The sequence below is a fragment of the Syngnathoides biaculeatus genome, chromosome 8, assembly GCF_019802595.1.
Source record: "Syngnathoides biaculeatus isolate LvHL_M chromosome 8, ASM1980259v1, whole genome shotgun sequence".
In the NCBI taxonomy this organism is placed as follows: Eukaryota; Metazoa; Chordata; class Actinopteri; order Syngnathiformes; family Syngnathidae; genus Syngnathoides; species Syngnathoides biaculeatus.
The window spans coordinates 7,044,778-7,069,152 of NC_084647.1; the positions used below are offsets into that span (position 1 = coordinate 7,044,778).

Here is a 24,375-nt window from a genome sequence, read left to right on the forward strand (position 1 = left end):
TTTTTTTTTTTTTTTTTAATAGCGTAAACCACAGTTGGGTTCTTTTCATCCTAGATCCACAACCTAGTTCTGTTCCTGCAGTGGCACATGCAACTACAGTACAGCCTCGGTTCTCGACCACAATCCATTCCCAAAAAACGTTCGAGAAGTGATTCGTTCGAAAACCGAATCGATGATTCGCATTACAATTAATGGACAGAGAAATAATGCGTTGCAAGGCTAAAAAAAAAATGTGGCTTTTTAAAGCTTTTTTTTTTTTTTTTTTTAGCTTTTCCTGATAATTAACTGCATAGTAGAACTACATGTATAGTTTAAATACTTTATATAATAAAATAATTTAAGAAATGTTTTTATTTGCTTTAGTAGTAGAGTACGCTAGGCTGGGAGTGCATTGCCGTATCTGTATCTTTCGTTTGAAAACGGGGACGTTCGAGAACCGAGGTTTGACCGTAGTTTATCACTAAAGTATCCTAATCCAGTCACATTTACAGTAGATAATACTATTAAAACAGTTTGAGGTTATAAATATAAAACGGTACGGTGGTAAGTGAGCTCGCCTACTTGTGCCTCTGGCAAAAGCTAAACCGCGACGAGTCAGCGCTCCCTCTGCTGGTCACGCGATGTCATTGCTCTGAGGAGCTTGCCCGCAACCAGTCCAGCTCAGCTCTTTGGACCACTGGCCCACTCGAGTGACCCGCACTTTTCCCGGGTCGAACCTCCAGAAGCGGCGCTCCCTGAAGAGGTAGAGGCGCCCGTCGGGCCGGCTCAGCGCCCCGTTGGTGCCCTGCGGAACGCCACTCCAGTCTTTCAGCTGGCGGGGGTAGTAGGGCTCCCGGCTGAAGGTCTGCAGGTTGAGGACGAAGTAGCGAGACCCCTTGAGCAGTACCATGTGCCCTAAAGGGGCGTAGAAAAAGGCGCAGTCCGGGTGGCGAGGTAGACCCACGTCGGCGCTCTGGCGGGGGAAGCCGGAGTCGAGGATTTGGTCCGTGTAGCGCCACGTGCGTTTCCCTGCGGGAACCACAGAAACAAGCGGAAATTGTTGCAGATATCCATGCGATATGGCAGAAATCTTACCTCGAAAGAAGTACCACTTTGCGTCCAACGGCGAGAAGGCGGCGGCCTCGATGGCCGCGGGGAGGTCGGGCCAACGCCGGCGAAGAGGATGCGGGCCGCTCGCCCTCCCCCCGGCCGACACGCTCCAGTACACGCCGCCTCGGAACACCAGCACGGTCCCGTTGGGGTCTGGACTCAAAACGGCAACAGCAAGTGGAAAAGGCAGCTAGCCTGAGTGACCTTGAACAAAATTATTAAGAATTCTCATGGCACTGACACTGTCAAAAATACTAGAAATTACTCATGTTCATATCTTTAAACAGTATGTGAAAATATTGTTGATGAGTTCCAGTCGTGGGTGTGAGATTATCTTGAATTACGGTAAGAATAACATTACATATCAGGTTATCGAGTTTGCCAAGGCGTCCCCCAGGGGGGCGTTCTGAGCCCGCTGCTTTTCAATCACTACATCTCAAAATCGCCCAGGCCACCGACGGGAATCGGCGCGGTGTCATACGCCGACGACGTTACCATCCCACCCGGCGGTCCCTCCATCACACCACCGTGCACGGCGTTGAACCGACACCTACGCGCGGTCCACGACTTCTTTGCCACCCGAAGTCTCCGACTTTCGACCGAAAAAAAATCACCGGCCATGCTGTTCGCCAAACGGTCGACGAGACTGAACAATCGAAATCGGATTCATGTCCTCCGTCAACCGAAAATCTTCGCCGTCACCTTCGATCCCTCGCTGACGTTCCATGAACACGCAAAAATTGTGCGGTCAAATAAATAAAATTTGATAGATAGATAGCTAGATACCCTGCGAACTAGCTAGCATCCATCCAGCTACCTAGCGACAGACAGACAGATAAATACCCTGCGAACTAGCTAGCATCCATCCAGCTACCTAGCGACAGACAGACAGACAGACAGATACCCTGCGAACTAGCTAGCATCCATCCAGCTACCTAGCAACAGACAGACAGATACCCTGCGAACTAGCTAGCATCCATCCAGTTACCTAGCGACAGACAGACAGATAAATACCCTGCGAACTAGCTAGCATCCATCCAGCTACCTAGCGACAGACAGACAGACAGACAGATACCCTGCGAACTAGCTAGCATCCATCCAGCTACCTAGCGACAGACAGACAGATAGATTTGATCGAATAAACAACGTTCTGAAGTTCCTCGCCGGCACCACGTGGAAGGTCGACACTAAAGCGAATCCGTTCGGGCCGGCGTCACAAGCTCAACAACTATCAGCATCGACTCGACAACGACATCGTCGATAAAACGAGCGCGTTGTCTCACCTTGAGTGATGGCGTCAAACACGCCGGATCGGCAGTAGAGGGGCGGGCCGCCCTCGTGCCCGTCGCCGGCGTCCATGAACTCCCACTCTTGCAGGGCGGCGCGCAGCGCCTCGCCCGGCGGGCGCGCCGGCCCGGCGCCTGCCGGCTTACCTGAAAAGGTGAGGTGAAAAAGTACAAGAAAAAAAAAAAAATGGATCAATCATAAGTTGGGGGGGAAAAAATGGAAATGGAAACCAAAAAAAAATTTGGGACAGGGCGGCACGGTGGATCAGCTAGAAATCATTGGCCTCACAGTTCTGAGGTCCCGGGTTCAATCCCGGACCCGCCTGTGTGCAGTTTGCATGTTCTCCCCGTGCCTGCGTGGCTTTTCTCCGGGTGGGCACTGCGGTTTCTTCCCACTTCCCAAAAACGTGCAACATTAATTGGACACTCTAAATTGCCCCTAGGTGTAATTATGAGTGCGGCTGTTTGTCTCTAGCGACCAGTTCGGGGTGTACCCCACCAGCCTCCTGCCCGTTGACAGCCGGGATAGGCTCCGGCACTTCCCGCAACCCTTGTGAGGATAAGCAGCAAAGCAAATGGATGGATCTCAGCGTGTCCGTGTCGACTTCCATTCCGAATTGCGTCCTCCCTGATGTTGCGCATCAAATGCCGCCATCTTGGTACTCCCAGAACGTGTGGAAGACGCCGTTTACTGGTTGGGTTTTTGAGGGGGGGGGGGGGGGGTCATGTGATCTTGACATTTTTTCAATTTCGGTAACATGAAGGATTTTTTTTTTTTTAATTCGATTTGGTAAGGCAAAAAAAGGCGAAGTGCGAAGGAAAGACCAAGAACGCCCTGACTAGCAAGAAAGCTTGCATATTACCTAAGGCCCGATTTCCGTGACGTTTCAAAAAATACGCTGTGAAGCACGATCAGCATAACGTAGCAAAAAACTCAGCATTGTCTTTTGTCATGAAAACATTCAATTTTAAGTCAATCAGTTCGATATTTTGGGGGAATTAATAACGGTAATGATACACGCTAAACGCATTGTTGTCTCTGCGACCTCCTATTTAAAACTTATTTTCTCGCATTTGAAAGTCAAATTCAATTTGCAGAGTTCTGTATTATGAAATTCATTGAAAATTTTCACAGAAAATGTGTTTTCTCCCTTATCCGCTGATGAAGTTTGGGAAAATATCGTCGTCGCTTTTTCGCGTCGGCCTTTAAAGGTGAAGCGGACAGTGAACAGTGAACGACGACAACCGGAAACAAAATTTTGTTCAAGTGAATTGAGCTCAACAGAAAATTAAAAAAAAAACCTTTACAAACAAACTTTAACAGTGTCAAAGTAAATCTTTCTAATTTACCTGTGGAATGTTTCCTCACAGCCACGAAACGGGAGTAGCAAGATGGCGGATGGCGACTTCGGCTTTGGTGGCCAATGAGCTCCGCAGCTCAGAAGCGACCGCACGACGACTATCTTTGATTCAATCATTCCGCTACGAAGCGAAAATCAACTCGACGCGTTCCGGCCCTCAAGAACGGCGAAACGTCGTCTCACCGTACAGCCGCTGCACGGCGAAGACGTCGTCCCAGCTCATGACCAGACCGCGGCCCAGCTTCCTGTAGTAGGGCGACATGAGGGCGTGACGCACGGGCGAGTGCTCCAGGCCCAGGGTGTGTCCGATCTCGTGGGCCATCACCGTGAACAGGTTGCGGCCCTTGTGCCCGTTCAGGGTCCACCTCTCGGCCTCGTCGAAGTGGGCTTCGCCTCGGCGGGGCGGGAAGGCGTGGGCCAGGGTCCCCCCTGAAACGACGCCAGATCGCGTTTTCGCCCGCTCGCCTCTCGACGTACGGCGGCGGTCCGTTTGTCCCGCACCTGGCCCGTCAAAGGCGTTGCCGGCGCCGTCGTCGTGGTCCCCCTCGTAAAAGGCCAGCCGGATGTCGGCGGGCCCGTCGGGGGCCTCCCGGAACGCCAGGCCCGACGCGTTCCCCCACAGCTGGAAAGCGGCGCTCGCCGCCAGTCGCACCGAGCTCAGACGCAAGCGCCGCGGCCAGTTCACGATCCGGTAGGACAGGCGGCGCTTGGACCACTTGTAGGCTACGCGGAACACACACGCAAACATGCCGTATCAAGTATGCAACGTGGCGTCAAGCCGCTCGTTTTTGTCGGGGGCCACATTGAACTCACGCTTGCCCTTCGAAATCTTGAATCGCTTCATCGTATTTACACGTGAAATTGATGAACTAGTTTTTGGGTCATACCATTTGTGATGTGACGATTTGAACATTTGGTACAAATTTCAACAAGAACGACGGAAGTTGATACGCTCGATTTGCCTTCGCCGGCCACATACAATCATGTGGCGGGCCGGATCTGGCCCCCGGGCCTGGAGTTTGACACCCGTTACTTAAAGCATAGTATACAAAGTAAATATATTACAATTAAATGACCATCATTTTCTCATACAATAATACACGTGACTAAAGTGTGTGTACTTCTACCATCGCATTGAACAAAAAGGAATTTATTTTTATTTTTAATTTATTATTTAAAATGAGGTTTATTTATCTGCAATATATCTTAAATATAGGAATCATCATACAATATCCAGACTTCCTCAATTGGTGTACTGTAATTCCCGGCCTACGGAGCGCACCTGGTTATAAGCCTCACCGAGTACATTTGTAAAGGAAATACCATTTGGTACGTACATGGGCCGCACCCGTGTAAAAGTCGCAAGTGCCCACATTGAAACGTGAGATATTTACAAAGACAGTACACAGAGCTTAACGCTACCGCTAGGGCCACGCTAACACAACCACTAACGGTACCGCCGCGCTAACGCTAGTACACTAATGCTAGCGCCATGCTAACGCCGCACTAAGACTAGCACCGCACTAACGCTAACACTACGCTACACTAACACTAACGCTAGCGCCACGCTAACACGGCCGGTAGAAAAAAAAAAAAAATAAAAATATATATATATATATATATATATATACACACACACCGGTAAAAATCACAGACATGGCAGTGACACGCTAGGGCAGCGCTAACAGGGCCGGACCGGTAAAAGTCACTTTCTCGGCACATACGTTCCACCGGTCTCACTCTTAACTTTTCCGCTCAAGTGCCCCCTTGCGGCCGTTATGGAAAAAAAAAAAAAAAAAAAGCGCAAATTAGCCGCATCACCGCATAATCCGCAGGGTTGAAAGCGCCCTGCTAAAAATTTTCTATTGAACAGTTCTAAAGAAATACAGACTTTAGGACCCAAGTCCAATAGAATTTGTAATTGTTCTGTACAATTTCCACAGAAGATGTACAAATTCTATAAAAGTGACAGACCTTTTCGTTAGCTTAGCGCTATCGAATTGTAATTTTAATTTAAAATTTACTAACAGGGCCGGTAAATTACAGGGTTTTTCTGTAAAAATTAAATAGTTCATCGCGGCGTTTACATCGACATATCTGCATGTTTCCATCTCGCCATTCCATGTACTGCAATACAAATTGCCAGTTATGTTCGAGCAGAGTTACAATTTACGGGTTAAAGTTATGCAGTACATATTTGTACCCCCCGACTCGTCTTGAATTTGACCGCTCACGTGGTCCGCCGACATACCGGTCACGTACTCGCCGAGGGGCGGAAATGCAGTACATTCGGCTGCTCTTCAATTTACACGAGTAATCCCGTAGTGTACACACGGGAATACACAATGTGCAGCAAAGGCAGCCGGCCGTGCAGGACTCGGACACGGCGGCTGCGGACCAGGAAACCATCTTTGGGTCGGAGGTTTTGGGACTCGCAGCGTACGTGACGGCGAGCGGGCTGTCGAAAACGAGGACTCGCGGCTCCGCGTCGGATCTGGCAACCGGGACGGCGGCCTGAACGTAACGCCGGAGTTACTTGATGGTAGTCGAGGGGTGGGGGGGGGGAAATACAACGCGACCCGGTTGGTTTTTGTGAATGCCGGTTTGCCGTCATCCTGGCTGCGTTTCAAACAAGCCAGAGAAGGAAAAATGAGGGGAAAGACGTGAAAAGTACGTCGTACGTGAGGAGCTGTCGGGTCCGGGCGCGGCCTCCACGGCGAGAGTTCCCTGCGGACCGCCGAGAGGCCAGGAAGTGGGATCCACAAGACATTCCGCCATTTCCCCCGTGGAAGTAATTACACCGATGGCCAGTGCGGCGGCGGTCTTGCTATCTCGGGCGTTCTCGGGGAGTGGCTCAGATGAGCAGATAACAAATAAATCATTTCTGGACAGGGCGGCAGGTTAACGAGTGTGCAGGACGCCGACGACGATCTGCCGTCCAGCTCGAGAAACAAAACGTGTCCAGATATGTATGGCGGAAAATCTGCGGTGAAATGACTCCCATTTTCATTGCATTGAAAATAACATTTTTGTGACCAAAAATCATTTTTCAATAAACAGGGATAAACTATCAATAAGTGTATGAAAAAGTTCAATTCAATTAAAAAAAATAATATATATATTTATAGAAGAACTTTGAATTCATTTATACGAGACATGTATTGAAAATTAAATATAGGGCATACCTTCGTGCAAACATATGTGTTCCGGTTGATATATATATATATATATATCATTATAAATAAAAAAAAATAAAATTAAAATGAAAAACCGGTGGATCAGCTGGAAAGCGTTGGCTTCACAGCTCTGAGGTCCCGGGTTCGATGCCGGACCCACCTGTGTGGAGTTTGCACCTTCTCGCCGCGCCTGCGTGGCTTTTCTCCGGGTGAGTACTCCGGTTTCTTCCCATTTCCCAAAAACATGCAACATTAACTGAACACTCCAAATTGACCGTAGGTGTGACTGTGAGTGCGACCGTTTGTCTCGATGTGCCCTGCGATTTGCTGTCGTTACCCCGCCTCCTGCCCGTCGAAAGCTGGAATAGGCTCCGGCGCTCCCTGCGAACCATTGTGAGGATAAGCGGCAAAATACAATGGATGGATGGAATAGTACGCATGCAAAGTGCAAGTATGCGGGGGTCAACGGGACACACTTGGACTGGTTCATTTATGTATTTTGGACTTTTTTTCATCTCTGAAAAGGCCTCTCTAGTTTTCATTTCACGGCAAAAGAAAATAATAGAGCATAAGAAAAAGTTATTTTATTCATCATATCCATTTTTAAAATCAATCGGCCCATTCATCGTTTTTGTTTTTCTCCCCTGACCGATACCGAAAGGCACATTCGTTCATTTCCAACTCCGATTGGTCGGTGAGCAGTCTCGGACGTACGCTGCTTCTCGCGCAAAGTCAGCTGGGAAACACTCCAGAAAGAGGACAAACGGACGGACGGACGAATTTACGAAAGACGGCAATTTTTATCCCTTCTCTGTACATCCTGTGCAAATATTGTTAAATTCCCCCCGTCAGGCGGCGCCTGATAGCAAGCAAGAGGTTGTCGGCACCTGTGAAAACTAAAGCCCACCCCCAGCCCACCCCCAGCCCACCCCCGGACGCCGCCGATCGCTCTCGTAGGCGCTTATCTACGACGTGGGCGGTGGAATGTCAGCTCGGTCGACGTCGGCGGGAACGTCCGGCGCAGCACACGAGTCGAGGTTTGTTTTTCCCGACTTGCTCGGAGGTTTTTCGCCGAGCCAACGTGCCCCTCGTTTGCGTTTTGTCACAGCAGCTGCTCGGATCTGGTTTTTACTCGACATTCAGGTCTATTCAAACATTTAAAGGGAAAGACGGCCGTTAGAAACAATAAAATAACTAAATGTTAAAACCGCAGGACGTGATAGTAGACTATCATCGAAATCGTCATGTGAAAATTCATCCCTGCGCGGCGCCATCTCAGGCCTCTAATTCAATTTCAATCGCTCTTTTTACAACTTGCTCCATTTATGAACCGCAGAAGTTTGGCTGAAGGTCAAACCTCGTTACGGGGGGGGGAGGGGGGAACACTTCATTTTTCATCATTTCATTCATTCATCCCATTTTGCTAGCCCAATGCGGGTCCAGGAAAAAGTAATAGATACGCGTATGTTCCCCACCAATTCAGTCGATCCCAGAAAGAGTGTATTTGCTTCCATACAAGCAGATCTGTAACATGTCGTCATGGCGATGTGTCGCCACGGAGACAAAACATTCGGCGGGTTGCGGATATTTCTGCCGGACGGATCACGTCAGGTACTAACGTGAAAAGACAGCGGCGAACGTCAGCCGTCACCGCATTCCCCGAACATCAGTCGTCAACGGTTTTTATTTTTTTTTGGGTGACACGGAGGAATGCGACGGTTTCACACGACGCAAGGCAGCAGGGACAAGCCGAGAGAAGCCCCTAGAGGAGGCGGAGGGAACTGCAGGGAGGGCATGAACACCGCAGCCCGTTCTCGGGAGACATTACGAGGAAACGCGGCGAAAAGTCACTCGGGGTTTACGCGCAGACTTTTTGGGTCGTTGCCATTGAAATGACTCCGATCGAAGGCAAACGGTTGAAAACTGCGGCGTGATCCATTCCAGTCTACATTCAGCCGGAACCGCCGTTTGTAAACATCACGGACGCAAACGTCATAATCGACTCCCAAGGACGTCAGAGAGAATAAACGACAACGAGGCCGTAGTACATTGAAAGGCGTTGCTTATTTTGTGCAGTTTTGACCAATGTTCCCTCTAAGCTGCGCAATTGTGCAATTGCGCACCTGTCGCACGCTCTCAGCGCACATGAAAAGTGATCCAGCGCAGTGAACCACAGCCGGACGGCCTCCTTCTACTTCCTCGTATACCTGACACCGCCCCCCTCCGCTCTTAAAGGGGTACACTCATAATTACAACTTTATATCTGCGGGCATGACTGACCACACCCGTACATTTTTCCAAATGTGAGTGACTGGAGCCGGGCGGTGGCAAAAGGGACTGGGACTTTGCCGATTTAACCCCGGCTACAGAAACCAGCTTTGAGATCGCTGATAGTAAATGTCAATGACAACGCTGGGCTCCGCTAAGTGATTTTAGCTTACCAAGGTGGACTCAGCATGCACCCACACATCACAAAATCCCCAACAGGACAAAGATGGCCGACATTCGCTACCTTCGGCTGCGGCGCGCTTCCTGCGGCCCGGCGGCGGCGCCGCGGCAGAACCCGTCCCGGCGAAGACGACGTTGACCCTCCGAGCCCACACCCGCTGGCTGCCCTCGTCCGACACGCCGCAGCGCGGCTCGGCCATCTGCCTCAAGGTGGCGCTGTCCAGTTCGCCTGTCACGGGCAGGCGAGACAACCACTGGAACTCCCTGACAAGAGAAGAGGCCAAAACGTTTGCGTAAGTGTCCAATTCCTCGGACCGACCTCAGGACGCGGGACTAGTGGTTAGCATGTAGCAGGTTTGTTTACTTAGCACCAGGTAAATAAACGGGAATATGTCAAGAAAAGATCACTATCGTAATTCCCGGCCTACAGAGCGCACCTGGTTATAAAACTCACAGAGTACATTTGTAAAGGAAATACCATTTGGTACATACATACGCCGCAGCTGTGTAAAAGTCGCAACGTGCCCACAATGAAACGTGAGATATTTACAAAGAAAGACGGTACACAGAGAGTTTAACGCTAGCGCTAACATCACACTAAAGCTAGCGCTAATACTAACAGGGTACATTTAACATTTAAATTAACACGCCAGTAACAGACTTTAACACTAGTGCTAATGCTAGCGCTGCGCTAAAGGTAGCGCTAACACTAACAGCCCCGATTAAAAATAAAACTTATCGATAAATATCAATAAGACAGTACACAGAAGCAACACGCTAGCACAGCGCTAACAGGGCCGGTAAAAGTCACTTCCTCGGCATATATATTCCATCGGTCTCATTCTTACCTTTTCCGATCGAGTGCTTCCTTGTGGCCGTTGGAAAAAAATGCGCAAATTAGCCGCATTACCACGGAAACCGGAGGGTTGAAAGCGTGTGAAAAATTATGGTATTTTAGTTTATGAACGTATTTTTTTTTTTTTTAACAATTCACTTTTGTGTGCGGTGGCACGGTGGCTCAGCTGGTAAAGTGTTTGCCTCACAGTTCTGAGGTCCCGGGTTCAATCACAGACCCGCCTATGTGAGTTTGCATGTCCTCCCCGTGCCTGCGTGGCTTTTCTCCGGGTGGGCACTCCGTTTTCCCCCCACATCCCAAAAACATGCAACGTTAATTTTTACACTAAATTGTCCCAAGGTGTGGCTGTGAGCGCGGCTGTTTGTCTCGATGTGCCCCGCGATTGGCCGGCGACCAGTTCGGGGTGTACCCCGCCTCCTGCACGTCGACAGCTGGGATTGACTCCGGCATTTCCGCGACCCTCGTGAGGATAAGCGGCTGAGAAAACGGACGGATGGAAGGAATGGACATTTCAAATCATAATTCGATCACTTTGAGTCGCCGGGTGAAGCTTTACACACAAATCACAAACGGGCCTGCGGAGATTTACGTTTAATAAACAGAGAGAATGAAAAAATGTCCAATCCAGGGACCCCCGCGGGGGGGAATATCGTGCACCTGAACTCAACTGCATAATTGACGGACTGCGTCCAATCTGTTTTCATGAGCGCGCAGTGGAGCCTGCAGGCCAGAAGGGGGGTGTAGGGGGGGGGTCCTGAAATTCTTGGAGGGTTCAGAGAGGGTTCAGGAGCGGTTTTTCGGCGGAGAGGCGAGCGCAGGTGTGCTTCGGGAGGCCCTTCGGGGGCGACGTCCCGATCTCGCCGCCGCCGCAAAATAAATCCGTCGCATCGCGTCGCGCTGGCGCTCGTTATTCAGGGTAAAGACAAAACTCACCGGATTGCCGAGCGCATCTCAACTGCGTCGTGGGCGAGGTTGCCGTCACGAAGGTAGCCATATTTTTCCAGGAAAGCCTGCGGATGAAGTGACGGTTATTAACACAACAAACATGAACAATATTGCAAACATTTTGCTCTCAACAACTCGACACACAATGCAAGTCGTACTTTGGTAGGTGATGTATTATGTTTTTTTTTCTTTTTTTTTTTTTAATGACGGTACTTGTTCAGACACTAGCACAAGCGCGGCGGTGACAGATGTGCTCGGAGGTAAAATTAAAATAGAAGCGCACACAGGAAGGAATGCGCAACAGAAATTTATTTTTGTTTGTCTCCGCGCAAAGAATGATGCTGGAGGGGATTGTTTGGGGGGGCGAGAAAACCACAAAACAAATTATGGCACTTGAACACCAAAAACATAAAAAGGGCTACATAAAGTCGAGACAACTCATATGTGAGTTTTTTTTTTATGGTATAAAATAATGAAAAATTATTTCAATATATATGAATTTTGTCAGCCTTAATAATAAAAGACATTTAAAAATCTGCATTTTGTTTTAGCTTGCGTTGTCTTTGAATAAGATTTCAATTTGTTTGACGATGGGAAGCATTTATGACGAAGAAAAAAAAAAGGCAAATATTTTTTCAGGCCAAAGTTGCACAAATGTGAACACCAAACGACAATTAGGTGCCTCTGATTAGCCCTGAAATAAATGTGAAATGTTCTAATTAGCTTGTAGTTTTTTCTGACGTTTTTCAGTTTGTTTGTTTTTTTAGCAAAAGGGTGACGCTTGTGTAAGGAAAAAAAATAAAGCTACAAAATGCGACCAGCACCACGATTGGAATTTTCGAGTTTTGCGTTGAAACATAGCTTTTGGGATTATGGCCACACACCAAAAAAAAAAAAAAGAAGCTCAAACAGAGAGAAAAGGGGACAGAAAAAGCAGACAAATTGAAACGAGTTTTATAGCGTTACTGGAAGATTAAACGTGTTTGTTTGTTCTTGCTAAGGTGATTTATTTCTACTAGCACAAATGAGGCGACATTTCCTGTTAGGTCGCTTAATTAAGACCCAGGAGAGCTAATTGTGAACGGAGCTCAAAGTAGAAAATAAAGCCGCACAAATGCCACCATTACGGAAGAGAATGAACTTTGACCAATTCCACAACATTAATACGCGTACTCTTTTGACAAAAATAATCAACATGGCGCGTAACCTTACAGGACTGCTCAAGTCTTAGCTAACAGACGTGACACGCTTCGACTAATTGCAACGCTCGTAAAATGAAGTCAAGGCGGCGGTCGGGTGGTTGTTGGGTCGTCAGGTGTTGCGGGAGTACCTCAGGCTCGACGGGGAGCGGAGAGCCGCGGGCGGCGCCGAGCAAACAAGTCGCGGCCAAGATCCAGACGGGCTGCGCGCCGCGGCCGCCCCGGTACCGGTCCATCGTTGAGCGGCCACCACCGCGGCGGAGCGAGCGGCATTACCGCTACGGGGAAGGACCGCGAACGACCACCCGGTCGGGTTCTGCCTCGAGGAGGAAGCGGCGGAGAAAATGAGCCGCCCGTCACCTTCATCTCGGGGAGTCGTGACTCGAGGCGACCCCGCCCCTCTTCCCCAGGCACTGCGGGACATTGAACGCGTGCTTGTCTAAAAAAATCAACCATTTTAACTATTTCTATTTGGTAATCCAACAAGGAGAATTTTTTTTTTGCATCCAATTACAGTTAAATTTTTTATATGAAATTGTCCATCTTTTGATTTTCTTACATTTCAACATCCTTTCCCCCCCCCCTTTTAAAACAATGACTTATAGAACACAAAAATAAAGATCACAGTTTAATACTTTTTTTTTTTGGGAGGGGAGGGGCGAAGAGAAACAAAGTAAAGCACTTTATTCCATTCATACAAAACAATGGTACCAAGTCTACCACACACCTTCACCTAGAGTAGGACAAAAAAAAAAAAAAATTAAAAGATGTACAAAGAAATAAAACAAACCCATCTGAGCACATGCCATAGCTAATGAGTCCTTGTCGTAATACCAACTGCCTCGCATTATAGATGGAATAATATTCACGACTCGCTGCAGTCTATGAAAAAAAGGGGCACAAGTCAAAATGTCCGTTTTATCCCACTTTGACAAAGCTCTCAAGTCAGCTGGACTCTCGTGGCCGGAGTGACGTGCGCCTTCCTCCACGCTTTAATATGGCCGCTCTCTCCTGTCATCCCTCCGGTCACCTCTGAAAGACATCACGTTCGCATTATACAGTTGAAAGACAAACGGAAAACTTTAAAAAAAAAAAAAAAAAATTTTTAAAAAGTCATTTTGCATTCCAAACATTGTTTAAAAAAAAAAAAAAAGCTGCTTTTAATATGAAATTCCACCTTGAAAAACACCACTGGGTCTTTCAAAAAGCCCGTCAAGTGGCCATAAACGAGTGTACCAGTAAAGACAATCTGCTAAAATAATTTGACTGATCATCTCTTCGAGGAGGAGTGGTCAGTGGTGCCTGTAGTGGGGCTTCCCAGTGGCGGCCGCCAAAGGCCGGTGTGATGGTCTTGGAGGGCTCCCGGTGCTGAAAAGTCTTCTTGTGATTAACGCGCATGCGCGTATATTTTGTAAACTTCCGGCCGGTCTGAAACATCCCCACCCGTGCTTCAACGTGTGCCATTCGACAACTTGTCGTCTGTGTGTATGTGTGTGAAATGTTTCGAAACCACACCGACGCCCGCCTTTCGTTTTTTGGACCGGCTGGAACTTTCGCCAACCTGGAACACCCGCTGGGACGAACATTTGCTTGCTTGGGAACACTCGTTCAACGTTGGCCATTTTGTGTTCGCTATTTTATCGTGTTTGTGTTGACGTGTGCGAGATCAAATTTTTCATAAACGCAATACAGCTGCCTCGTCGTATTTTGCCGGTTTGAACAAAGTGGACGTTAGTCTAAATTCACGCGTGACATTATGGACGTCTCAGAAAGACGATTTGTTTTAAGGTTAGGTTAGGAGAGAACGTATGTTAGCTCCCTCTCTGTAGGAGGAATAAAAGCAGGCAATTTCCCAGTAAGCGTCGGGTACGTACCGAGAGTTCCCCTGTTAGAAACGCATGCGCATTAATCACAAGGAGACTTTTCAGCACGGGGGAGCGCTCGGACCCGCAAAGTGGAGGTCCGCTAGCAGCTAATGGCGGGCCACTGGTCAGCGCTTGCTTGGACGGAGGCCAGCACACACAACAAGGTGGATCTCACACAATTGATTGCGTCGCTATACAATGCAGCCTTTTTGCTCATGTGGCCCAGTCAGCAAGTCGGGTATATTGTCCAATCGGGTGCGCTTATACTCTTCACGAGGAAGTTAAGCTCTGTAGTCTGGCTGGAGCAGCCCGGCCCAAAAGTACATTTTAAACACAGCGGTTCAATATTTTGTACAGAGACAAGACCGCAACGGTATTGATGCTCTTAATTTTATGATATCCCACTATCGGGTATCCATAGTTATCACTCATTCACTTTGATTAAAATTTTTGTGTAAGGTTGTTCAATACCAGTTAAAAAAAAAAAAAAAAAAAAAAAATGGATCTTGTTTTTAACCCTCTGTTAACCAAGCAGGGTTCCAAGTTATCTGAAATTGTACGACACTGGTCAATAACGGCAAATGCCAAGTCGGTAAACTGGAAAAAGGGGGCGCGAATGTACCATGTGCAAAAATGCAACATGGGTCAACAGAGGGTTAAACAACAAAGGTGAAAGGGAAAACGATACCAACCTTCCTCCCATTTTGTACCCCCCTCCGTATCCTCCGCCGCCGCGGTCGCCACCGTAGCCGCCTCGGTCTCCCCCACGGAATCCTCCGCGGCCGCGGAATCCACCCCCTCTGTCGCCACCGTAACCACCTCTGCCGCCGCGGTCTGCAACGCAAATCGATTTAGGGTCGACTTTTCACGTGTATGCATCCCGCGACTGCGAGTGAGACGCCGGCACCTCCGAATCCTCCCGAGTCTCCGGGTTTGGGGGCGCCACACTTGTTACACTCTTGTCGGCGCGCAAAATTCATGTTGCCGCAGGAGCTGAAGACGACATGGAACAGAGGAAATGAGATATTCGTATCCTGTGCGCTCACGTGTTGTCCATCGCAGACAAACCTGTTGGGGCAAGGCCAGTCTCCTCCCTTCATGTCAAAGTTAGGACCTCCACCGCCGCGACCTCGATAACCTGAGACCATACGGGGGGAAATATGAACACCGAAGGTCCACCTGCGAAACGTTTGTTGCCAGCTCTACCAACCGACCTCCTCGTCCACCCCCTCGTCCGCCGCCTCTCTGTGTAAACTCGGCTCTGCGGGTGGCAAATGACACTTTGATGGGTTTGCCGTTGAACTCTTTGCCTGCGACGACAAACGGGATCAGTCAGAAAATGCAAAGACGGAAATATGAGCAAACATTGCATACGCTGGCCTGTGCGCGAACGCCATTACCGTCAAACCAGTCGATAGCGGCTTTGGCAGAAGGCGGGTCATCAAAGGAGACTGTAGCTTCGCCCTTTGGCCGACCGGTGGCCTTGTCAGAGTAGAGGTTGATCATCGGCTGGCCGGTCTTCTTGTTCACCTGAGAATGGCGAAGTTCACAAATTCTATTGCCACGGTACGCTCGTGCGTCTTCTTGTATTCAAGTGCTTCTAATAGTCATTCATTCATATTCTAATATGGCAAGACTGTGTGAGATGACATCGGTTTTATCCAGCGTCAACAACCAACTCAATACCTTAATAATGCCAATTTGCTTGAAGAAGTCGCCGACTTCCTGAACCGTGGCTTCTTCTCCCAGGCCTTGAACAAAAATGGTGTTGTTGTCGGAGTTGTCCTGATCGCCACCTGTGGAAGACAGTGGGGGGAAATCACCAATAATGCGCACACGAACCGACAGAGTCTGAAAAGCAAATCCAAATACTGCAAGTAACTTTGATCTTTAATAGCGAGGAGTCAGTGCAATCAATAGAGCTCGCGCACGTGACGTCACCGTTTTCACGGCGCCATATTGCCGGTCAAACAAGAGCTGCTCCACATTGAACCGGAGAATATTCACAATACCCGAGACCTGTCGTGCTGCTGGTTGTCACAACAGAAGATACAAGATATTCAAAGAGATCATTCTATAGCATAACAGCTGAAAAGACCAGAAATGATGGATGGATTTCGGAAATTAAACGTGATGGATGGTGCCCGACCAAAATACACACACGCCTGTGTAGCGATCGCTTCATTTCAATCTCAAACGACTAAGTAGTATTAATAATGCCTCATTTGAGAACAATGCGTATTTAAAAAAAGAAAATAAATTGTCTGTCGCAGAGGTTTGTGTGTGGCAGCAATACGCTTCAGTGTACGGAGCAGCCGACTCCCTGTCCTTTTTTTCCCCCCCCTTCCCAATCATAGTTAACGAAGGAGAGTTTGTGCAAAACCAGGGGTCATTTATTTAAATATTGGTATTTGTATTGAAAAAAATCTGGGCGGGTCCATCACTATCTGGGATTTATTCCTGATTGAGAACAGATCCAACAATTACGCATTTGTATGCGTTCAGACTTTTATATGCTTTCATACCTCTCTGTGTAAATCTCACCAGATACGCGTGTATATCGAGTTGTCCAAGACAAGCGGAAGCGGGTTAACAGTCCACTTTATCGACAAAAACATCAACTTCGGCATTAAATATGGATCCTCTATGTCAAGTGTCTCTCATTTTTCCACGTACCTTCGTAACGGTATCAGACAAAACTCTGAATGTCGTGCTGTAAGATGTATTTTCATTTCGTCTCAACGGAATTAACTTGCAACAATGCTTTTTTTGACCGGCAATAAGGGGGGGGGGGGGGGGGGGTCACGTGATTTTAGGCCGCAGGTGCACGAGCTCTAGATCATAACATCGACGACCGTTTGATAGTTACCCGATTCATCCCTTGAGCCGTAGTCTCGAGAGCCTGAAAAACAGGTAAGAGGACGAAGAGGACATGAGCAAGGGAGGGATCTTTCAATTCTGTAATCTCACACTACATAAATCACATCCTAGCAGAGTATAAGAATATAAAATTTTAAGAAAGTCCATGTTTACAGCTCTGCATTAGGGGTTTTCAACTTTTCATACCGAAGGTTTCAGAGTCACCTTTCGACGAGAAGAGATTCACTGCGGGGTTTTTTTCTTAACCACCAACTTTTCAAGTTCTAGAAAGTTTTACCTTTTGATCCAGGGAACACCTGCCATGTTAATAATAAAACCTGGTCTTCATGCAACCATTACCATTATTTAACATCTCAGGCCCCATCTCTGCTACCGTATCTGTAGACTAAAGAGAAATCCGAATCACAGTAAGTGCAATCCCTTGCGATCTGGCCATGAAATTGGTGGCAGTCAGAGTTGTTTTGTCCCCATTTTTGCGCTAACAAGTTTTTTTTTTTTTTCCTCCCCCATCGACACAGTTCTGATGCTCGTCACTTACCACCGAAATTTTTGAAGCCACCACGGTCACCACCTCTGCAGAGGAAAAATTGGAGATATGATGGCTTTTCCTTTGTCCCCAACTGAGAGCTCAAAGCTCCCCTACATCCCACCAGTATGCACTCCTGCCAGAATGTGTGACTATGGTGGAAATGGCTCACACGAGGAGTGTTAGTGTTTGACAATTAGGCGGAAAAAAAAAAAAATCTTGTGGTTCCGATTTACTGTGTTTCAGAACTAGGGTTGGTCGTTTTTTTTTTTTTTTGATTTTAAAAATAAAATATTTTTACTCCAGTCTCCAGCACACGGCGCCGCTGTTTGTTTTTTTTTTTTTTTTTGTCAGTTCTCGTTAATTCCCGCTCTCTCGTGCATGACGACACCAAAATTCATGATGGCGTCGCACATCAATCCCTGGAATATGAGCAAAGATGATAAATAAACTTAATTTTGTCACAAATAAGGTAGCGGGTAGGACCCAGAGACGCAAGTGTGGATTTTAGGAAGGTTTATTGCGAGGCATAGATCAAACACGAAAAGGAAGTCCAACAGGTCGACGGTACAAAGATCACAAGGCAAAAGTATGGAATATGTGCCACCAGGATTTGAATTTGAAATGTAAAGTGATCACATTTTCAATAGTTGTATTTTAGTGTAACTTTTCAATGTTAATTCAATTTGCTGTGTGAAATTCCCCGTCTGTGCCACTAGGCAGGGTTAGTTCAGCTCAGAACTGAATACCAAGCCAATCCAGTTATGCTTACATTCTAAGAAAGCATAACTGGATTGACTGGCTGTTTGGTTCTGACCTGAAGTAACCCTGGCTGGTGGCACAGACTGAATGTCAGACCGCAAATTTTAGCCGGTTGAATTTCAGACAGCGAATTGTAGCAACTATTGAAAACGTGACCACTTTACATTTCAAATTCAAATCCTGGTGGCACTAATTTACTTCCATACTAAAGGCTTGGTCCGAAAAACGCGCAATAACGTCAAAAATGGTAAATGGCGAAACATGAAAACGTAACCTGACATGGCTTAGGAATGCTATGACGTGGGACGAGGCGGTTATGCTAAATGACGCTGGTGAACACACGCAACGATCTGGCAACAAGTGGCATGAAAAACCAGCCGCAAATGCACAACGTAATCCGGGTGCAACAAGATGGCGCAGTGCGCGCGAGGAAGTGGCACACGGCCACACCGTCAAACACGACCGCAGCCAACGCGTGGGCCGTGCCATGAATGCAGACGTGGCTGTGGAGAACCAAGCCGGGAGAAGTAACTACCATCATTTCCGGCCTATAAGCAGAGACTTATGCGATGATGCGGCTAATTTGTGCATTTTTTCCCCCAACAGCCGCAAGGCGGCACTCGAGCGGAAAAGGTAAGAGTGAGAATTGTGGAATATATGTGCCGAGGAATTGACTTTTATCGGCCCTATTAGCGCTGCACTAGCGGTAAACTGTGTACCGTCTGTCTTTGTAAATATGCCGTGTTTCAATGTGGCCATTTGCGACTTATGTATATACCAAAATGGTATTTCCTTTACTAATGTACTGGGTGAGGCTCATACCCAGGTGCACTTGTAGGTCAGGAATTACGGTACATGTTACGTTCATAACGTGGCGTAAAAATATTAAGTTTGGCGGGAATTTTATAGGGTCGGTCAGGAAATCGGAACCACAAGCTTTCTTTCCTTTTTTTTTTTTTTTTTAACGCCTTATCATTGGACAGATGACCAGGTAGTTGAGACTCAGGCAGACGAGTGAAGACTGTTATCACAAGTTGCTTGAACCATGAGTTTCACCAATTTGATATTTGTTGCAGTTTTCCATTAAAAAAAAAAAAAAAAAAATAGATTGTGTTGAAATGACAAAGTCAGTCAAATTTGTGTTTTAATGTGCGGGGCCAAATTGGTGAGAAGGGCTTGATACGCAATCTTCCACTGAGTGCGGTTTTGACATCCTTTAACTGAGGTCCTTGTTAAAGTTCAATCACTGTCAACACCTGTAGTATAAAATGTAGATCCATGTTAACAGAACACACATGTTGGCCATTGTCAAACATTACAATAGTTGAATGAAACCTGTTGAATGCGAAGCAGCTGCCGACGTCGTTCCAGGTCTAACCGCAGCGTTTCGGCCCAGAGTCCCTTGTTCAAAAGCTACATGATCCTCAGAACAAGGACAGACCAAAGTGTTTCACACACTTCCTCTCTAGATTCAATGGAACCTTGAAAGGCTTAGTTATTGGCATGTTAACGCTCCTCCTTGGCCGTGCAATTTTTTTTTTTTTTATTTGCGAAAATCTCACACCTGCGTCTTTGTCGTGTATTCGCGTGATGAGTGTTTGCCTTGCAACACACCGATGATGTTGAAAAAAAAAAAAATGTAATCAGATAAATAGTCATTTCTCATCTCCAATTGCTGACAGCCAACGAAGGCTTAAACTGCTTATGTGACTCGGGTTCTCTACCATGGAAAAAAATAGACCATGAAATTGCTGACATAGTAGAAACCTTGTTACCAAAAAAAAAAAAAAAAAAAAATTGTTGCGTCACAGAAATGAAACTGGATTGAAAAAAAAAAAAAAAAAAAAGAAGAAAAAAGGTCCAAGGGAAAAATAAAATTGAAAAGTGTGCATTCTTGTATTATATGCAAATATAGCACATGCATCTTTCCATTTACCATCGGTACTTGCAGGAAAGTACTTGACCTTTTATCCTCAAACATTTGTGTAATAAAATATTGAGCATTTAAAATGGAGAACGTGTGAAACCCTCCCCCATGTCAGGCATGATGATTCTACATTGATACAACTCCTACTTAAAGCTGTAGTGTTTGTGCCATTGATTCAACAAACATCTCCATTATGACAACACCCACACCGGTTTAATAGTTTTTAAATACATAAAGTCAGCAGTTATGAGTGTGAAGTGACCATTTAACCTTTGCAAAAGGTATTGAATACAGAGGGTCAGGTTAACGACTGTCGCGACGTGCGACATTTCCAGGACACGAATGGCACGAAAATGTACACACTAACCGCATACTTACCATATTCCCGTTTGATTACATTTCATTTATTGCTTAGTCGGGTTTGCTGTGCAAAATTAGCTTACACAGCAACACAATAACGCGTCATCACGCGATAAAGTAATTCACATTTCGTTTTGGATTGTCCAACTGTTTTTATGACAAGTAAATGTTTTCTTCAAACAAATATGCCACTTCCTATTTTACAACTGACCCCCTGTATCGAGTCACGGCAATATTAATAGTATGTTATGCATGCTGTTGGTTTTCAGTTTGATTTAAAAAAAAAAAAAAACTCATGTTCCATTCGCAAAACAAAAGTACCTTAGGGGCAGTGGCACTGTGCAACTTACCCCATACCAGGATGTCCGCCTCTTCCACCGCGGTCGTAGCCGCCACTGCGGTCGTAGCCGCCACGGTCGTAGCCGCCACTGCGGTCGTAGCCGCCGCGGTCGTAGCCGCCGCGACCTCGGCCTCTGTAACCGCCGCCTCCCTCCGGCCGGTCTCCTTGGTCGCGGCCAAACCTGCCACCCTGCCCGCCGCTTTCGCCTATCGCATTCCGACAAAGACGGGACAAATCAGGTCCGATGTTCTTGGCGCCGAGACGAGCCGGAGAGTGCTGCTGACCTTCGCTCCATCTTCCGTAACCGCCGCCGCCTCCGCCGCCGCCTTGGCCCTGACCACCGTAGGATCCCTGTTGGCCAAAGCCATCTCCACTTTGTCCCTGACCACCGCCGCCATACGATGCTTGTTGTCCATATGACTTTTCACTGTACCGTGACACAAATTAACAAGATTTTGTTTGTCGTACTGTGTAATGGGAGGAAAGGGACCATAAAGGCATAAGACAAAAATAAAACAAAGGAAATCTTGTTCAACTATAACTGTAATTAGCAGGCTCACCTAGATGACTCCTGTCCGTAATTATCATAGGACTGTTGTTGCCCGTAGCCTCCCTGAGACTGACTGTAGCCCTCTGCCAAAAAAACAAAACTATCAGACTTTTACAAAATCAATACAGTTTTCACACCAATCATTATACCTCACCTTGCGTAGCCCCAGCTTGCTGATTACCATAACCACCATAGCTTTGGCCCCCGTAAGAACTTCCGCCATTTCCTTGGCCTTGACCATAGCTCTAAAAAGCAAGAACACATAAAATACAGATTTTAATCTTCACTAAGGTGGTAACTCCAGTTTTTTTTTTTGTCCTATCCCTTGTAATTACATGAATGAAAAATGTGTCATCGCCATAGGGGTTTGTGTTATACTGGAAAAGACCCGGCACTTATTAGTCAGATTTACAGATGAGAATCTACAGGGGTGGCGGAGGGGCCTTTCGCATCTGAGCAGATGGTGGGTTCAGGTGAGGGTTGATGAGAAAACGATCTTGGTTCCATATAGCCTGGACGCCATCGATGACAGTCTTCAGCTTATCCAACATTGCATTCAGGCTAGAAAAGGGGGATTCAACATCTAGTGTAGATTGATTGGTTGTCTGAGTCAGAGAGGGGAAATTCTCAAGTGTGGATGCCTCCAATGGGGCAAGAAGAGGTGTGGGAGATTTAAAGCGCTGGCACACTCCATTTGTCATTTGCGCCTCTGATTGTTTGGATGACCCAAATGCGCCTGTGCGTACCTTGTCTCATCTTGTCTCTTGTTCCTCCGATTGTTTGGGAACTGCAACCTTTCGTCCTTGATTTTTGTAAACAATTTTCTCTGCAGGGTCGCGGATGACGTACAGTAAAAATTGTTGCCATCCACTAAATTAACTCCTTATCTATTTAGGCAGAAACTGTCGGCTTTGCAAAGATGTTTAACGCCCCCCCCCCCAAAAAAAAAAAAACACGGAAATTGTCAATGAAACTTACAGATGGCGCAGTACACATTTCGCTTGGCCACTTTCTCAATTCGAGAAACGTTCATCTCCAGATTGTACAAGTGGGAGAGATTCTCTTATAAAAACCTCAGCATCTAAACCTTGCACTTTTGCTAGGAGATCAATGAAATCGAGAAAATTGAGAAAATTATTGTTTCCAGCGTCCACATCTGTCCTCGGTGTTGAGCCAAGTGGTTGTCTGTTAGCACACCCCTGCTCACCATTGTGAGACATCGTTAAAGCTGGTTTCATTCCCCGACTGTCCATTTACATCCACATAGACGTCAATATGACGGAGTTTTGATTTTGAAGTAGTCTGTGATAATACGCAATAGAAAAGAAACACATCTTGACAGCTGGTCTTGTTGCCAACATCAGACTTTTGCTAAGTAGTAGGCTATGCTAACGTAATGATGAAACAACTCATTCACACACAAAAGAAAATACAAGCCCACAAGTTTAAAAGTATCCCAGAGTCGCTGCTTCAAAAATGTTTTCTTAGAAAAACAAACTGATCAGCAAGAAAAAATAATGCCAAGAGGCAAAACAAGCATCGCAATGAAAAAGTGTCTGCACTGTATGAGAAGCGAGAGAGAATCCCAGGCTCAACGCAGCTCAAAAAGTGCAAGTTTAAATAAGTGTCCCTGAAGATGTCCCAGTTATAAATACATCTCTGATTGCAATTCAGATTAGAATGAAAAATGGATTTATACGCCAAATATCAGCGCCAATAATTAGTCTATCCCCACAAGGTGCATGATTGGAGTTGCAACTAATAACAAATAAGTGAATACAGATCTTACCTGACCACCTTGTTGACCACCATAAGAACCGTAACTGGAAGAAAAGAGAAAGCAAATTATTACTTTTATAGATATTGAAACTTTCCCATTATAGGAATGATGAGCTCACTCAAAGAAGAACCTTACCTCTGTGAGCCGCCATGCTGTCCATATCCCGAATCTGGAAGAAAAAAAAAAAAAGTTAAACATGTCAATACGGTTCGTTCATAATATAACAAAAAAGAAATCTGGATTTTCAAGTAAAACAGCGGCACGTGCCCGAACACGCCTTCGCGTCGTTTCGCTGAAAATGGCGGTCAAATGTGGCTACGACTAAACCTTGGCTCAACGCAAACGTTGACGTCTTAAAAGGAACCAATTCGAACAAACTTAGCACTGCAAATTAATTCCGGATGCGTAGGTTGGAACGTAACGGCTTATATTTGTGGGGATAAGCAGGTCAGGAATCACGTGTGCTGACTTTAAACGGGAGACACCGGCCGCGTTATAAACAAAGAGACGTTCGCGAACATGCACACCAAACCGAGCCTGAGGCTGTGCTAGCTAGCGAAAACCGACATTAGCGGGCCGACTTCATAATTCAAAGAAAACGGCGGGTTGTAACACATTAACGACGCCAAACTTCTCAACTGCTGTGGTAAAAATCAAAAGTTCTGAACGGGCAGCATTGAAGTCGAGGTACGGTAGTTCGGAATTTTTAAAAACACACATCCAAGACGTAGACGGGGCCCCGGCGCGAGGCCTCCTCGCGGTGAGCAGGCGGCTCCTAGCTTACTTTTCATTTCGAAGACACAAGAACCAAAAACAAACCGGATTTTTACGGAATTACGGGAGATTGGGGAATATTCTTACCGGTGGCCATTGTGCCGTCTTAAAATTAGATTGCCTGCTTCTCCTGAGAATCCGTTAAAAAAAAAATCCCCCGGTGATTGTGACACAGCGACAGACGATCGAGTGCTGCTGCGCCTTCACTTCCCTTATGAAGCGGCTGATTCTTCTTCTTCTTCTCCGACTAC

General features: G+C 46.7%; 2 protein-coding genes across 4 annotated transcripts; both read right to left on the reverse strand.

Annotated features, from left to right (window-relative positions):
* Positions 1-339: 339 nt before the first annotated feature.
* Positions 340-12,828, reverse strand: mmp28 (matrix metallopeptidase 28). Of its 2 annotated transcripts, none has more exons than XM_061828518.1 (8): positions 12,492-12,828; positions 11,150-11,226; positions 9,425-9,624; positions 4,238-4,459; positions 3,920-4,165; positions 2,373-2,522; positions 1,089-1,242; positions 340-1,008 (listed from the first exon to the last, which is right to left on the reverse strand). In XM_061828518.1, the coding sequence occupies exons 1-8, from the start codon at positions 12,594-12,596 to the stop codon at positions 624-626; spliced, it is 1,539 nt and encodes a 512-aa protein (XP_061684502.1). In that variant the 5' UTR covers positions 12,597-12,828; the 3' UTR covers positions 340-623. The 2 variants fall into 2 exon arrangements, with proteins under 2 accessions (XP_061684502.1, XP_061684501.1); XM_061828517.1 differs by having other exon boundaries at positions 348-1,008; positions 1,075-1,242; positions 12,492-12,826.
* A 147-nt stretch (positions 12,829-12,975) lies between these two features.
* taf15 (TAF15 RNA polymerase II, TATA box binding protein (TBP)-associated factor) lies at positions 12,976-24,375 on the reverse strand. 2 transcript variants are annotated; one of them, XM_061828524.1, is made up of 16 exons: positions 24,212-24,373; positions 23,486-23,519; positions 23,360-23,393; positions 21,725-21,815; positions 21,581-21,653; positions 21,305-21,447; positions 21,031-21,226; positions 17,644-17,678; positions 17,095-17,127; positions 15,912-16,021; positions 15,626-15,755; positions 15,440-15,535; positions 15,294-15,363; positions 15,133-15,218; positions 14,918-15,059; positions 12,976-13,392 (listed from the first exon to the last, which is right to left on the reverse strand). In XM_061828524.1, the coding sequence occupies exons 1-16, from the start codon at positions 24,219-24,221 to the stop codon at positions 13,353-13,355; spliced, it is 1,323 nt and encodes a 440-aa protein (XP_061684508.1). In that variant the 5' UTR covers positions 24,222-24,373; the 3' UTR covers positions 12,976-13,352. The 2 variants fall into 2 exon arrangements, with proteins under 2 accessions (XP_061684508.1, XP_061684509.1); XM_061828525.1 differs by lacking the exon at positions 17,644-17,678 and having other exon boundaries at positions 24,212-24,375.

Excerpts from the sequence above, each read along its gene's own strand:
- mmp28 (XM_061828517.1), bottom strand. The coding sequence starts at position 12,596 with ATGGACCGGTACCGGGGCGGCCGCGGCGCGCAGCCCGTCTGGATCTTG. Across the intron at positions 9,625-11,149 it reads GAGATGCGCTCGGCAATCCG|GGAGTTCCAGTGGTTGTCTC; the intron begins GTGAGTTTTGTC and ends TTCTCTTGTCAG. Across the intron at positions 4,460-9,424 it reads GAAGCGCGCCGCAGCCGAAG|CCTACAAGTGGTCCAAGCGC; the intron begins GTAGCGAATGTC and ends TGTTCCGCGTAG.
- taf15 (XM_061828524.1), bottom strand. Across the intron at positions 21,448-21,580 it reads TACGGACAGGAGTCATCTAG|TGAAAAGTCATATGGACAAC; the intron begins GTGAGCCTGCTA and ends GTCACGGTACAG. Across the intron at positions 15,536-15,625 it reads CGCTATCGACTGGTTTGACG|GCAAAGAGTTCAACGGCAAA; the intron begins GTAATGGCGTTC and ends TTGTCGTCGCAG.